At 49.6% G+C, this 15,470-nt stretch overlaps 1 protein-coding gene across 1 annotated transcript; it reads right to left on the reverse strand.

The window, feature by feature from the left end:
• Positions 1-12,148: 12,148 nt before the first annotated feature.
• LOC130859022 (DIS3-like exonuclease 2) lies at positions 12,149-15,381 on the reverse strand. The gene is made up of 4 exons (XM_057746241.1): positions 15,267-15,381; positions 14,995-15,099; positions 13,319-13,420; positions 12,149-12,640 (listed from the first exon to the last, which is right to left on the reverse strand). The coding sequence occupies exons 1-4, from the start codon at positions 15,324-15,326 to the stop codon at positions 12,488-12,490; spliced, it is 420 nt and encodes a 139-aa protein (XP_057602224.1). The 5' UTR covers positions 15,327-15,381; the 3' UTR covers positions 12,149-12,487.
• Between the last annotated feature and the right edge of the window lie 89 nt (positions 15,382-15,470).

The raw sequence follows: 15,470 nt of genomic DNA on the forward strand, positions 1-15,470 counted from the left end.
GGTTGAACTTATGACCTAAAAGGGAGGAGACTATAACAAAAAACAAACAAACAAAGAGAACGGAGTCTTCCTCACCATCCAGTTACACAAAGGGTTAAGCCGAAACCCACTGCAGTCGTGTCCTCAGGGGAATTTGTGATGGAAAAAACAGGTTGAGGCATTCTGTGCTTTGGATGCATACTTCAGGAATAATTCCAATGAACCACACAGAAAAGCACTAAAATCACTAACTTGAGATATCTGTTCTTCCTGATTAGCAGTAATCTTTTACCAAGATGTATGCTGGACTATGTTTTTTCATAGCCAAAAAAATCATTATATATATATTGGCTCCTCCTCCACCTCTTCAGAACAGTTCCTCAGAGCAATCTGAGAGGCTGTTTCCCAGGCTATAGTCCTCAGCAATGTCCTTGAATAAAACTAAAACGCATAACTCTTAGGTTATTCTTTTCTTTGAATTGGTAAGTCAAAACTAAACCATATTGCAGATAAAATCATGATAAGAAAATGAGTTTCAAAAAATTCTGTGGTTCCCTTCAGTGAGGAAGGAAGGATAGGTTGTGCAGGGGAAAGGGCAGGGGGTGGGGTGGGGAGGATGAAGGCCTCTTTTTCTTTCTTTCTTCCATTCTTTCTTTCCTTTTCTTTTTTTCTTTCTTTCTTTCTTTCTTTCTTTCTTTCTTTCTTTCTTTCTTTCTTTCTTTCTTTCTTTCATCTTTATTGGATTATAATTGTTTAATCCAATTTATTGTATAATCCAATTTATTGGATTATAATTTATTGGATTATGATTTCTTTCTTTCTCTTTTTCTTCTTTTTTTCATCTTTATTGGATTATAATTGCTTTACAATGTTGTGTTAGTTTCTTCTGTACAACAAAGTGAATCAGATATATGTATACATATATCCCCTCCCTCACATTCTATTTCTTTATATCAGTGTTCAATTCTATAATTATGCTTTAAACCAAACCTTTATGTTTTATGCACTATTCTGAATGTTTGATATATGGAAGGAAGGGAGGAAGGAAGGAAGGAGGGGACTTGAAATTTGACTAATATTAGATGCATCTCTTCCTGCTGTGTTTCTTATTTTCACCTCAACCAGCATTTTCCAAAATGTGGGATACACATATTTCCAAAGTGTGGTAATCTAGATTATTTTGGGTGGAGTGGGGGGGTGTTTTAGCTGGTATCCAGACAAGACACTGAATAGTACTAAAATTCAAAATGAGAACGTTACTATCTTTTCTATTCTCTTCCAACCTTTCTGATATCAAGGAGAGAATCTCAGCTGGTCTTAGAATGTTCAACAGCACCCTAAGGTTACCCTATTCTTTTTTTTTTTTAATTTTATTTATTTATTTATTTATTCATGTATTTATTGGCTACATTGGGTCTTCGTTGCTGTGCGCGGGCTTCTCAGTGCAGTGGCTTTTCTTGTTGTGGAGCACAGGCTCTAGGCACACAGGCCTCAGTAGTTGTGGCACATGGGCTCAATAGTTGTGGCTCACGGGCTTAGTTGCTCCGTGGCATGTGGGATCTTCCCAGACCAGGGATCGCACCCATGTCCCCTGCATCAGCAGGCAGATTCTCAACCACTGCGCCACCAGGGAAGCCCAGCATATTCTTTTAACAAAGTTAAAGCATGCTTTAGACATAGAGCCCTGGCAGGCACAAATTCTCTAGAGAGAATTTGATAATATTGCTTTTTTGTTTGTTTGAAATATACAGTTGCTTTCTCTTTATGGCAAGAGATGGTAGTCTTCCATTTTTAGTAGTTACAAATTTCCTTTTCTAATAAATTCAAGGAAAAACTGAGCTCACAAAGAAAAATATTAAATTTATCATATGATCCAGCAATCCCACTTCTGGGCATATATCCAGAGAAAAACTCTAATTTGAAAAGACATATGCACGCCAATGTTCATAGCAGCACTATTTACAGTAGCCAAGACAGGGAAGCAACCTAAACATCCATCAACAGATGAATGGATAAAGGAGATGTGGTACATATATACAATGGAATATTACTCAGCCATAAAAAAAGAATGAAATAATGCCATTTGTAGCAACATAAATGGACCTAGAGATTATCATACTAAGTGAAGTAAGTCAGACAAAGACAAATATCATATGATACAAATGAGCTTATTTACAAAACAGAAATAGATTCACAGACAGAGAAAATGAACTTATGGTTACCAAAGGGGAAAGTGGGGGAGAGGGATAAATTAGTAACTTGGGATTAAGATATATACACTACTGTATATAAAATAGATAAACAACAAGGACTTACTGTATAGCATAGGGAACTATATTCAATATCTTATAATAACCTATAATGGAAACGAATTTGAAAAAGAAAATATTTATGTAAAATATAATGTATATAATACATATATATAACCGAATCACTTTGCTTTACAACTGAAACTAACACAACATTGTAAATTAACTATACTTCAATTAAAAAAAAGAAAAGGAATTAAAAAAATTAAATAAATAATAGTACTGATGCCTCTCAGAGAAGCAGCAGAGAGTGGTGGCATAAAGAGAGATCTTAGTTCCCTGCTCAGGAATTGAACCTGGGTAGCCTGGATGAAATCCAGGAATCCTAGCCACTAGACCAGCAAGGGCTAGAGGCTAGAAGCAAATTTTCCCTGGCTCTTGCCCCCAGTGAAAAATGCATTTCTAAAGGAGCCAAAAATTGTAAAAAAATAGGCACAATGTTTATTATTAGAGACACAGCACAGCACAAGTGGGAGAGCACACAGAGTAATTGTTTAGTTAAGACAGAAGCAAGGCAGAGATGCACACCAGAGAGAAAGGGTGTGGGTGTTCCCCCTAATGAGGAGTGCAGTGAAGAGGGGTTAAGTCATTTACACAGGACAGTTCTTCAGAGTCTTTGTTTACCTTTGGCCAATTATCAGGTTTCTTTTCCCACACCTGCCCTGCCCTAGGACCCTCCCCAACATGTGTGCCCAACTTTTCCCCAAGATGGACTCCAGCCCAGAGACCTACGGAATGGCCTCGGCATCATGTATTATGGGGTGGTGTCCCATCCTTTTTGACCCCCAAGGGGCCTTTCTGCACATGTACAATGTCTCCCTTGCCCCAACATGGGAAATATATGATCTCTTGAACTTTTACTCAGGGTTTAGCCCCTCTCTGTTCCTGCCATGACTGTTATCTCAAAGTGTCCTCAGGAGACAAAGCCTGGCTATTTACCCTGTTTCTGTTGTTATACCTATTTCAAAGTGTAAACAGGAGGCAGGTTGTAAATATCTAACCTGGAGCCCACCTATCTCCTTTCTCAAGAAATGCAAACAGGAGGCTAATTGTGTCTGGCCGGAAGCCCATCTTTTTTTCTCGTCCCAGAAATGTAAACAAGAGGCCAGTTGTAAATGCCTAGCCCAGAGCCCATCTATCTCTTGCCTCAGTACAAGTAGCTTGTGACCATGACAAACACTCGTTAAAGTGATATACGAGGAATTCCCTGGTGGTTCAGTGGTTAGGACTTGGCACTTTCACTGCTAGGGCCTGGGTTCCATCCCTGGTAGGGGAACTAAGATCCCACAAGCCGAGTAGCATGGCCAAAAAAAAAAAGTGACATATGAATAGCTTTAGCTTTGAGAAACACTGATATTTGAAAGAAGTCAGTTAGGGGACTTCCCTGGTGGTCCAGCGGTAAAGAAACCGTCCTGCAGTGCAGGGGACTCAGGTTCAATCCCTGGTCGGGAAACTAAGATCCCACATGCCACAGGGCAACTAAGCCTGTGCAACACAACTACTGAGCCTGTGCACCTCAACTAGAGAGCCTGCATGCCGCAAACTTCAGAGCCCACATGCCCTGGTGAAACCATGCACCTCAGATTGGGACTTGAACCCACATGCCGGGATTCAAACCCAGCCTAAACCCTGTTTGGGACTTGAACCCACTCAACCAGGACTCAAAGCCAGCCAAAACCCAAGATCTTCCAACTGAGATCACACATCCGGTTTCAGGACTTAGTGCAGCTCAGGTTCTTGATGTCTCATCGCAGAAACAATTCAGTGAGAGACAAAGTGATAGGTAAGAAGTTTATTTAGAGATTTATTTAGAGAGAAACACACTCTGCAGACAGAGTGTGGGCCATCTCAGAAGGTGAGAAAGGCACCAGGGTATGGGGTTGTCAGTTTTTGTAAGGGTGGGTAATTTCATAGGCTGAGAGGGTGGAGTATTCCAGAATTGGGCCACCACCCACTTCTGGATCCTCAAGGTCAGCCTTGGAACTGTCATGGCACATGGAGGTTGACTTGTCCACCATCTTGGGCCCATTTGGGTCTAATCAGTTTATGTTATGTCCTCAGGCTATGTCATTCTTTCAAAGGTTGTTCCCTCCCCTCTTCCCTCCTCTTTCACTGGAGCCCTCGTGCCACAACTAGAGAAGAGAAAAAACCTGCACCCCACAATTAGAGAGAAGCCCACGTACCACAATGAAGACCCAACGCAGCCAAAAAAAAAAAAAAAAGAGAAATCAGTAGATTTTGGGCTTGGGCTCATTCAATTTCCACCACTTATCATGCGTATTCTCCAGTACTTAACATCTTCATCTTCAAAATGGGAAAAATAATAGTACCTGTGTCACAGGGCTGTTAGCATGGGGGAGGGGAGAAACCCTAACCTTAAGGCAGGACTTGATATCCTTTTTTCTTTTTATGACAGAAAAACATTTTATTCATATGCAGATTCATATTACAAATCACAACATCATAGGAACAATTGTAAGCAATTGGCTTTAAGAGCTACTTGTTCAGGTCATGATGCTCGGTGACCACCTTGATGTTTAGAAGAAGGTGGGAGGGTCTTCCCTAGTGGTCCAGTGGTTAAGACGTCACCTTCCAATGCAGGGGGTGCAGGTTCAACCCCTGGTTGGGGAGCTAAGATCCCACATGACTGGAGGCCAAAAAACCAAAACATAAAAAGCAATATTGTAACAAATTCAATGAAAGACTAAAAAAATAAAATGGTCCACATCAAAATAAATAGATAAAATAAATAAATAAGTAAATAAATAAAATATTTTGGGTGCCTGGATATTCTGTTTCTAGGATCCAGTGCTCTAAAAAGTTATGATTGTCTTAGAAGATCCCCACCCACAGTACATTTAAAACTTGACTTGAGGGCACATAATCACAATAATACTTTCCACGTGCATTAGATTACATTGGCGTACACGTTTCAGTTAATACATGCTAAAAAGTTTAAGACAGGGAGACCCTCCATTTGGTTGTACGTCATTCATAGAAAAGAAAATTACTATCTTTAGACAAAAATGTTTATCTAGTTCACTGAGTAAATTATAATTGAGTGAATGTCCATACTTGGCCCGTTCATTTGGATGTTTAATAGATTTCTCCAACTTAAAGTGTCCAAAATGGAACACTTGGCTTCTTCTTGCAAATCTATTCCTCCTGGTTGCGACCATCTCAGTCAAAGGTACTGCAATCTAATTACTCGAACTAAAATGCTAGCAATTACCCTTAATCCTTTTTTTTCTCTCAGCCTTTCACATATAAACATCAGTAAGTTGTATTGATTCTGCTTTCAAATTCTATGTGGAACTTGTCCATTTCTCCCCAGAACCATTGCCACTGCCCTAGACCAAGATAAAGCCTTATCCAAGCCACCATTGCACTGCTTGTCTGGGCTGCTGTAATAGCTTCCTTCAGACATCTTGTTTCCACTCTTGTCCTCCCAACGCCCAAGTACAGTCTCTCTATAGAAGTCATGTTTGCATATGAATATATAACGATCATACAAGTTAGGTGGAAGATCTTGGGTAAGCTGTCTACTTCTGATGTCCTAGTGGGGGTTTAGTTTCTCCTCTGTTTGAGCCTTATTTTAAGATGATTTTGAGATCAGCTGTCCTTTCTATAGGTCAGTCCAGTTCAGGGGTCCTTTGTGAGTGGAAATTAATCCAAGAGTCAATTCCTTTCAGTTTTACTGTGCAATTCCCTTCAGTTTCACTGTGCATCAGCTAGTTAAGAGTACCTGATAAAGGGTCCAGGTTGGAGATAGTCCTTTAAATTATGTCATTTCCTGTATGCTTACTCCTTGGTTGCAGGGCATCTGATCTTCATCCAAAGATAGATTACTGAGATAAGCTTCAGAAACAAATTTAGAATGCAGGACTTGATATCCTTAAGGAATGTTTGCAAACTGAGTGTTTGAAAGCCAAACAACTGGCCAAATATTAAACAAAGCAGCTCATTTCCAGAAAACAAATATTTTACAATTCCTAATCAAGGTCTCTGTAGATAGTTTCTCTCTGGCCCATTCCACCTACCAGGGAGGAACATTCAGGCACTTCCCTTCCACAGGGGAACTTGGGTCAGGTCCCTGGGGTGGGAAGAGGAAAGGGGACCCTACCACCACCAAGGCAGGAGACAGTTCAGCACAGCCCTACCTCGCCCCAGGTCCTGGGGAGGACTCTCAATGACCATGTGCAGCACTGAGCTCAGGCTCAGCCTGCCAGAGGCTGGGTGCAGGAGAGGCCTGGGCAGAAGGGAGGCTCAGCCAGGCAGTTGGCAGAGGCCAGGCCTGGTGCAGGGTGGTAGCGGCTGTTACATATGAAAGACAATCCCGAGGCCAAAAGGTGTTTGGGCATCAATATATAATGTGTGGAAATGAAAGCTTAAGAAGGTCAAGAGGCTCCCAGGGAATTCCCTGGCAGTCCAGTGGTTAGGATTCCGTGTTTTCACTGCCGAGGTCCCGGGTTTAATCCCTGGTTGGGGAACTAAGATCCCGCAAGCTACAAGGTGCTCAGGAGTGAAAATAATAAGAACGAGTAAGGCGATTTTATTCCAACAGTACCTTGGTTAGTTTGAAAATCTATTAAGGTAAAATATGCTAAAGGAGAGCTTCTGTTTCATGTTCTATTTTGCACTTCACTTTCTGTTGCCTTTTCAGTATTTGGCTGACTGCTTTCCAGAACTGAGCAGGATACAATTTAAGAACGTTAAAGAATTAATGCAGGGACTTCTCTGGTGGCGCAGTGGTTAAGAATCTGCCTGCCAATGCAGGAGACATGGGTTTGATCCCTGGTCTGGGAAGATCCCACATGCCTCAGAGAAACGAAGCCCACGCACCACAACTACTGAGCTTATGCTCTGGAGCCCGAGAGACACAACTACTGAGCCCACGTGAAGCAACTGCTGAAGCCCACATGCCTGGAACCGGTGGGTGCTCCCTAACAAGAGAAGCCACTGCAATGAGAAGCCTGCACGCCGCAACCAAGAGTAGTCCCTGCTCTACACAATTAGAGAAAGCCCATGTGCAGCAATGAAGACCCAACACAGCCAATAAATAAATAAATACATAAAAATTTTTTTAAAAATATAAAAAAAGAATTAATGCATTTTATGAACCTGGTTCAGTAAAATAACTTTTTAAAAAAGTTTAACTTATTTTTGGCTACATTGGGTCTTCCTTGCTGTGCATGCATGGGCTTTCTCTAGCTGCAGAGAGCAGGGACTACTCTTCGTAGCAGTGCTTGGGTTTCTCATTGCGGTGGCTTCTCTTGTTGTGGAGCATGATCTCTAGGTGCACGGGCTTCAGTAGTTGTGGCTCTTGGGCTTAGCTGCTCCGCACATGTGGGATCTTCCCGGACCAGGGATTGAACCCGTGTCCCCTGCATTGGCAGGCGGATTCTTAACCACTGTGCCACCAGGGAAGTCCATAAAATAACTTTTTAAGGCACTTCTCTGGCGATCCAGTGGTTAAGACGCATCACTTCCACTGCTGGGAGCACAGGTTCGATCCCTGGTCAGGGAACTAAGATCCCGCATTCTGCATGGTGTGGCCAAAAAAATAAAAGTTTTTAAAAGTGAAATATTTAAATGTATTTCCTCCCCCCACAAGATGGTTTTCCAGACATTAGATGTATTTCCCCCATAAAAATGGCTTCCTACATATTAATAAAAAACCCAAATCCCCAGCCACAAAACCCCATAAAAAGGCAAGGTTCAAAGAGATTATCTTGCCATACTAACTCAGTCATGTGCAAGTGCTGAAAGCACCCTCCTCCACCTCCAGAACCTTCTTTGTTGTGAAAGGCATCTTCCTCCTCCTATTCACCAGGCCTCAAATCTTTAATCGGCTTCAACACCTACCCCACCCCCCAACTCCAGTTAACCCTGACATCTGTGATTCCCACCCACGAATTCCTCCAGCAACGGCCTGAGGCACAGCCCTTCTGCGGAGCCACCACACCTGGGCCAGCACCTCACCTGCAGGACCGCCCTCCCCTGGGCCAGGTGGCTGCTTCCTGCCTGACTCGCCCTCACCCTGGATGTCCAGGCCTGGGCTCAGACACAAAATAAACAAGGCCCCTAGGGGCTCCACTGAGGCAACCAGGACTTGTCACCATCCAGACAGCTACCTGATTCTTCAAGTAAAAGACCTTAGGCAGCATTTTAGCTGAGAGGGAATATCAGGTTGCCTGTCAGCAGGAATTTTATCTTCGTTACTGGAATAATGGACTGTTTAATACACCCACTGCTGAGTATACAAGAAGCTTTTTAAACCAATTCCTGCTAAGGAAAAAGAAAGAAAAAGGAAAAGAAATTTTGAGTTTTAGTTTTTATTTTTATCTAAGTTATACATTAATGTGGTGTATTTATTTTTTGAAAAAGATTTATTTATATTTATTTATTTATTTATTGGCTGCATTGGGTCTTCATTGCTGCAGGCGGGCTTTCTCTAGTTGTGGTGAGCAGGGGCGTAGCAGCGCTCAGGCTTCTCATTGCAGTAGCTTCTCTTGTTGCAGATCATGGGCACTAGGCACATGGGCTTCAGCAGTTGTTGCATGTGGGCTCAGCAGTTGTGGCTTGAGGGCTCCAGAGCGCAGACTCAGTAGTTGTGGCACACAGGCTTAATTAGTCTGTGGCATGTGGGATCTTCTTGGACCAGGGTTTGAACCCGTGTCCCCTGCATCAGCAGGGGGATTCTTAACCCCTGTGCCACCCGGGAAGTCCAATGTAGTTTAGAGTATCAAATAGATCCATGAGGCAGATGGGCTCCAAAGTTGCGGCTCAAGGGCTCCTTAGTTGCGGCATGCGTGTGGGATCTAGTTCCTAGACCAGGGATCGAAGCAGGACCCCCTGCATTGGGAGCACGGAGTGTGATTCACTGCGCCACCAGGGAAGTCCCACCCCCTCTTGGATTTTAATTTTGATATTTACCACTGTTTCTAAATCACATAATTCTTCATTTTTCAATTTTAAGCTATATTTATTATTGTATTGATATTCTGTAATTTATGGTTGTGTAAGGAACCATCCCAAAACAACCTAAACAACAAGTTTATTTGATCACAAACTTGCAACTTGGGCAGGCCTTGAAGGGAACACCTTGTGTTTACTCTGGGACACTTTAGCTGGGGTGGCTGGATGCGACAAGGGGCCTGAGCAAGCAGGGGCCTTGAAACCAAGTCCCCCTGAAACGGAATTCCACGGCCGAGTTTCTGCTGAACCTCCCTATCCAATCCTTTACCCCCTTTCGCGTCCCGTCCCTGCTGCCCTCAGGACTGAGGAGGAGCAGAGGAAAGGGGGCGCTGACACTGAGCAGGAGCCTGCGGGGCCTCTCCGGGTACAGAAGCCCCACCCTGCCCCCCATTTCTTGTTTGTAGGAAGAAGTCTCCCGGGCCCTCCCTGAGTTCCGAAGAACAGACTCGCGTAGTGACGAATCAGAAGTGAGGGAATGCGGAAACAGAGGAAAGCAGTCGAGCCAGAAAAGTAAGAGGAGCTTCAACAGGAGAGTCACAGGACCCTTAGTTCCTCCTCAAGGGCTGCACACAACAATCAGGCACAAATCTTTGAGTTGTTCTGCAGGAATGAAGACCCTCCCACTCCCCAGGTGGAGGATGGTGACTACATGCTGACCCCAAGCCCTGAGACCCCAGACTGGCTGGAACCCGAAGGTTCATGATTCAGATTCTCAAAATAGCACCTGGACCACCCACCAATCAGAAGGAAGTCCTCGAGCTGATCGCGCACCTCCAACCCTCACCCCTAGTGTTGCCTTTAAAACCCCGTCCCTGAAAGCCACCATTCTCCTTGCTTGGCACCTGCAAAAACCTTTCCTTCACCACAAGCATGTCAGTAGATGGGCTTTGCTGCTCCCCAGGGTAGAGAACCCACGTTCCCTTTGGTAACATCCTGAGGCTTCAGGAATATTCCCATCTTGGGTGCAAAGGAAAGAAGCCAAGAGTGAGTAGCTTTAGGGGAGAGGGACTTGATGGTATGCGAATTACCGGAAGGCAGAAAAGCCCACCACGCGGAGGCGCCTCTGGGTCTCCTGGGGCGTGGGGAACCCAGTGCCTCCGTGGCTCTCCATCTCCCTTCTCTAAGTCCCCTTCCCTTCCTCCTGGTGTACACTGCTTCCTTCACAGTGACCTTCTGGAAACATGAGCTTCTATATCTTGCAACCTACCGTCCTGGGGAGAGACTGACACCCTCTCCCAATTCCAGTTAGGAGAGGCCCCAGGAAAGAATGGGCCAGGTGCCCACCTTGGGTCCCATCAGAGGTGTTGTGGTACAGAACGGTGGCTCCTGGGGACCCAAGCAGGCGGGAGGGAGGGGCTAGAAGCTGGGGAGCAGGTCCCATAAAGAGATGAAACCACTGGGGAGACAGCCCTAGAGGCCCTTTGGCCTCCATCATGGACCAAGCCCACTCCTGCCTTAGGGCTGTGCCTACAAGTAGCCCCGGGCAGCCCCTGGACGTCTCTGCCACCCGTGCCCCCTCCTCAGCACTGGCTTTTCCTCCCCTGCTGTCCATGCCGTCCCCACCACCTGCCACACTAGAAATGCGACTTCCCCTCCTGACTATAAGCTCCCCAAGGACATGGGCATGTCGAAGGCACTCACGGTCGTTGATAAATGAGTGAAGGACAGAGATCGTATCAGGTCACGGCCCAGACGAGAATCCTCCCGGGCGCTGACGGCCCACAGCCCACAGGGCACGCTCTCTGGCCGGCATAAGGGCCGTGGGGACGATCTACCCTGTTCCTATCTCACCGGCATCTCCTTGCCCGTTCTCTGGGCACCCTCTGATCCTAGTGACCTCTGCCCCTCACAGCTCATGTCAAGAACCTCTGAGCCTCAGTTCCTTTGCCTGCGGGGGCGGCTGCTGGCTTTCTTCTTCTGAGCACCATCCCTTCACGGCTGGGCACGCACACCCCAGCCTCTGAACTTCACTACAACCTTGCCCTGCAGTGACGTCATTTGCGTCTACGTCTCCCTCCCCCCTGGTGACCTGAGGTGGCGCCTTGGGAAGCGTGCAGGTGCCCTGGGACGGTGAAGGAATGCCTGCAGCTTCCTCTTTGACAAGCTTTGTGTCTCGTCACCCCCCTTATCAACAGTCCCCTGAGCGAGGGGCCACAGGGGGCTGTCTCCCTCATTGGACCTGTGTGTGTCCCGCCAGTGCCCTGCACGTGGATGGCGTCAAGGACACCTGCTGAATGAGCGGATGCAGATGAAGGACACGGCTGCCCTGGGGCAGGAAGCGCGCTGGGCCATGTGCTCGGAGCCCACAGGCAGCGCATGTGGGAGGGCAGGTGCCTGAGCTCTGGACCTGGCCGGGCACAGTCTTGCTGTATCACTTTGGCCAGAGACCTACCTCCTTTCTGGGTGTGGTTCCCCTGCTGTCAAATGGGCCGGAGGTGCTGGGGCTGCTGTGGGTCCCCTGGCTTTAGGGCCATGAGGGCGAGGTAGACAGGGCCACCCAGCGCTGTGGCCTTGGAGTGGGGGTGTGCGTCCAGGACCCACTCCCCGCCCCCCCATGCCTCTGAGGCCACGGAGGGGCCAGCAGGCAGAGGAAGTGGTGGGGGTGGGGATGGACACAGCCACCCGCGGCAGGGTGTGGGGGGCTTGCCGTCTTGCATACTAATTACATTGCTAATCAGCCAGAATGAGGCACTGGCATCAACCTGCCAGGCGGGCAGCTCTGTGAATCACCCTGGAAGTGACGGGAAGGCTCCCGAGGGGGGCAACCCCAGCTCAGCTGTGAGGGGTGGAGCCCGGGCCGGGTCCCATGACCTGGGTCCAATGGGCACCCTGCCACCCTGCCACCCTGGCCTCCCAGGGGCCGCACACACCAGACAGCACTTCACACTTGGTTTTATTCCATGACACTGATTTGTTGAAGACCCCTGGTTTCCTGGGCAGGGGAGGGCAGTGGGTAACCTGGCAGAAGCGGGGCTGGCCTCCCAGGAGGACCGGATCTAGCTCTGTGCTGCCGAGTACTGGCCTCAGCCTTCCGTCCAGCCCCACCCTCCGCCCTCCCGTTTAAAAACTGAGCTGCAGAAATAAAATAGAATGAAAAAATAAAAACCAAACCCTGAGTTGTTAAAAACCAAATTAAAAATCCCCATCGGTGTCAAAGGCTGCTATTCCTAAAAGCCAGCAGGTGCGGCAGGTGGGGGAGGGGCGCGGCCAGGTTGGCGGCCTCAGTCCTGCTCCTCCTCGTGGGCATCACAGCGCTGCTCGTCCTGCCGGTCCAGGAGGCCCTCGGTGCCGGGTCGCTTCAGGATGGCGCTGTACTTGAGGGCCGTGGCCTCTGCCCGCAGCACCACCTCCACCAGGCTGAAGATGCTGACCACCTGCGGCAGAGCAGAGCAGAGCCCGGCCGGTGAGGCGGGTGGCTGGCGAGGGGCCGGCCCAGGGGCACAGCAGGGGCAGGGGCTGCAGGCACAGCCCAGCTCTGCCTCTGTCCACCCAGCCAGGCCCTGGGGCCCTCGCCCTGCATCCCTAGGCCTCCGCCGGCCTGTCCACAAGCTGAGTGTGTTCAGGACTGAGGCCGTGGGGCCCTGGTGAGAAGTAAAGGAGCCACACGCTGCTGTGTGCAGTGCCTGCCAGGCCTCAGCGTCAGGGAGAAACCCCTGGGGTCTGGGTCTAGTGTTGGAAGTGCGTTCTAGGTGAGAACTGTCTTTTTGAAAGGTAGGAGGTTGATGGCTTTCAACAGATTCTCAAAAGCACCCCAAAGTTAAGGCCCCTGCTTTAGAGGGGTGGGCAAAGCCCCTGCCTCTCCCAACGTGGGTGACTCCCGGGGAAGGAAGGTGGTCCCAGAAAGCTGGCCCGAGGGATGGGGAGGGCCTTGGCAGGTAGAACCTGGAATCCCACCCAGGAGCCGGGTGCAGGGAGGGCGAGCCCAGGAGGGGAGGCCTGGGGAGGGCACCCCAGGAAGCAGCAAGGGGCTCACCAAGAGCAGGGTGGACGGGGACCCGGTGGTGCTCCGGAAAGGTGCCCTCCCACCCCGTCCCCGCCCCTGGGGGTCTGACCTGCTGCACTGGCTCCTGTTCCTCATCCTCAGGCTCCCAGACGAGCGTGAGCTCCGGCTTCCTGCCCACCTTCTGGAAGTGGTGGGACCGCAGGGGCAGTGCCTGGGGGCACACACAGCTGCATCTCAGGACCCGGGCTCGGTGCCGCTTCTTAACCTCTGACCCTGCAAGGCCCCCGATGCTTGGAAGCAGCCCCCCGCCTTGGCCCACCTCTGACGGGTCCTCAAGGGAGCGCCCGGCCCTGCGACCTGACCGCTGGCTGCTTGACCTGCGACGGGGGATGGCCCCCACTCTCGCCTCTGGCCTCTGGCCGGCTTCTGGGGGGCCTCTGCTGGGGAGGGGTTGCTGGGAGGGGCCAGTGGCTCCACGTGTGATTCGGGGCAGGTGGTGTGTCTGTCCTGCCTCATCAGGGACTGTCCGCGTAGGGTCGAGGTGGACGGGCCACCTGAGGCTGGAGGGCGTTAGCCCAGACTGAGGGCTGACTTGTCTGCAGAGACGACCTAGACCTGAACTCCATCCTGCTCAGGGAGCTTCAGGACGAGAGCCCGACGTGGTTCCAGCTGGACTCCCTTCTGTCTCTCCTGCTTTACTCCATTTTATTCACACCACGTTTATTCCACACGACGTGCTGGGCTCTGTCTGCACGCCCCAAGATGCTCTGGGTGTTGGGAAATTCAAAGCCAGGGTCAGGGGCCAGGTGGTGACTCGCTAACCACAAGGTCAGCTGAAACAGGTCCCTCAGGTGGCATTAGACTGGCACCGAGTACCCTTGGAAAATAAAAAAGTAAAGTGTCCCCTGCCAGGGCAGGACCAAGGCAAGGGCTAGCCTCTTCCTTCTTTTCAAGGGACACAGCTTCCAGAGTGGCCACGGACCATTCTTTCTGGTCTTTCCTTTTCTCCTGTTTCTTTAAAAAATCTCCCAGGTACTTCCCTGGTGGGGCCATGGTTAAGAGTCCACCTGCCACTGCCAGGGACAAGGGTTTGATCCCTGGTCCGGGAAGATCATGCCAAGGAGCAACAAAGCCCGTGTGCCACAACTACTGAGCCCACGCACCGCAACTACGGAAGCCTGTACACCTCGAGCCCATGCTCTGCAACAAGAGAAGGCACTGCAATGAGAAGCCTGCATACTGCAGTGAAGAGTAGCCCCGCCTCGCCACAACTAGAGAAAGTGCTTGCACAGCAACGAAGACCCAATGCAGCCAAAAATAAAGTAAAAAAAAAAATCTCCCAAAGCCTGCCTACCCTGCCGTCCTATACTGGTTTTGGACAGACTTGGTCTGATTGCTCGAGTCCTTGGGAAAGAGGCCCAAGCCTGACTCTTGGCCTGAATCCTCAATCCCAGGCAGGCGCAGCTGGGTGTCTGGGCAGGGCCCATCAGGTGGACTTGGTGCCAGCATGGCCCACAGGTAACCGAGGAGCGCAGTGTCACCGCCCCAGTGTGGGCAGGGACAGCAGGACCCTCAGCCTGTGCTTCCATCGCGCCTGCTTGTATGTCTACCAAGGGCTGTCCTGGGCTGTGACCCCACCAGATGCTGGGGAAACAGGGAGGCAGCCCAGCAGCGGGAACGAGGACAGGCAGGTGAGAAGGAACGTGCTAAGTGGATGTAGCTCGGTGCTCCCTCTGCCCACCCAGAGCATCCCTCACCTTGGCCCCGGCCGCCCCCGGGACTCACATTACTGTAGATGCGCTTCTGTACCCCATAGCGCAGCACCAGCACATCGAAGGCTTGGTTCAGGATGCCCATCACCATGGCTTCCGACTCCAGTGGGCCACTCTCCTGCAGGGCAGGGCTTCAGCCAAGGCTTGGCCACGGGATGCAGTTTCCTCCCAGGGCCCACCCCAGCTGATGAAGGCCCCGGGCTCCCAGAGTGCTCCTTGGGTGTAGGCGCCCAGGTGGGGAGGTGGGGCAGAGCAGGGGTAGGGGCCCTGGGCTGGTGGCCTCACCTTGACCAGGATGGCAAAGAAGAGGCTGGTACTGAGCTCCTGAACGCGCTTGGACGCCATGCGGCGGTCATTGCAGTGGTCGGCCTGCTTCTGCAGGCCATCGGGCTCCACATCTGGAAGCTCCCTATACCCTGGGCAGAGGGTGGTCAGGGGTCCACTGGTAGGTGCTCTGTGTGCACTGGCCTGGCGGGGTGATGGGCAGCA

Source organism: Hippopotamus amphibius, chromosome 8 (assembly GCF_030028045.1).
Source record: "Hippopotamus amphibius kiboko isolate mHipAmp2 chromosome 8, mHipAmp2.hap2, whole genome shotgun sequence".
NCBI classification, from domain to species: Eukaryota; Metazoa; Chordata; class Mammalia; order Artiodactyla; family Hippopotamidae; genus Hippopotamus; species Hippopotamus amphibius.

Excerpts from the sequence above, each read along its gene's own strand:
- LOC130859022 (XM_057746241.1), bottom strand. The coding sequence starts at position 15,326 with ATGGCGTCCAAGCGCGTTCAGGAGCTCAGTACCAGCCTCTTCTTTGCC. Across the intron at positions 15,100-15,266 it reads TCTTTGCCATCCTGGTCAAG|GAGAGTGGCCCACTGGAGTC; the intron begins GTGAGGCCACCA and ends CCTGCCCTGCAG. Across the intron at positions 13,421-14,994 it reads AGAAGCGCATCTACAGTAAT|GCACTGCCCCTGCGGTCCCA; the intron begins GTGAGTCCCGGG and ends GTGTGCCCCCAG.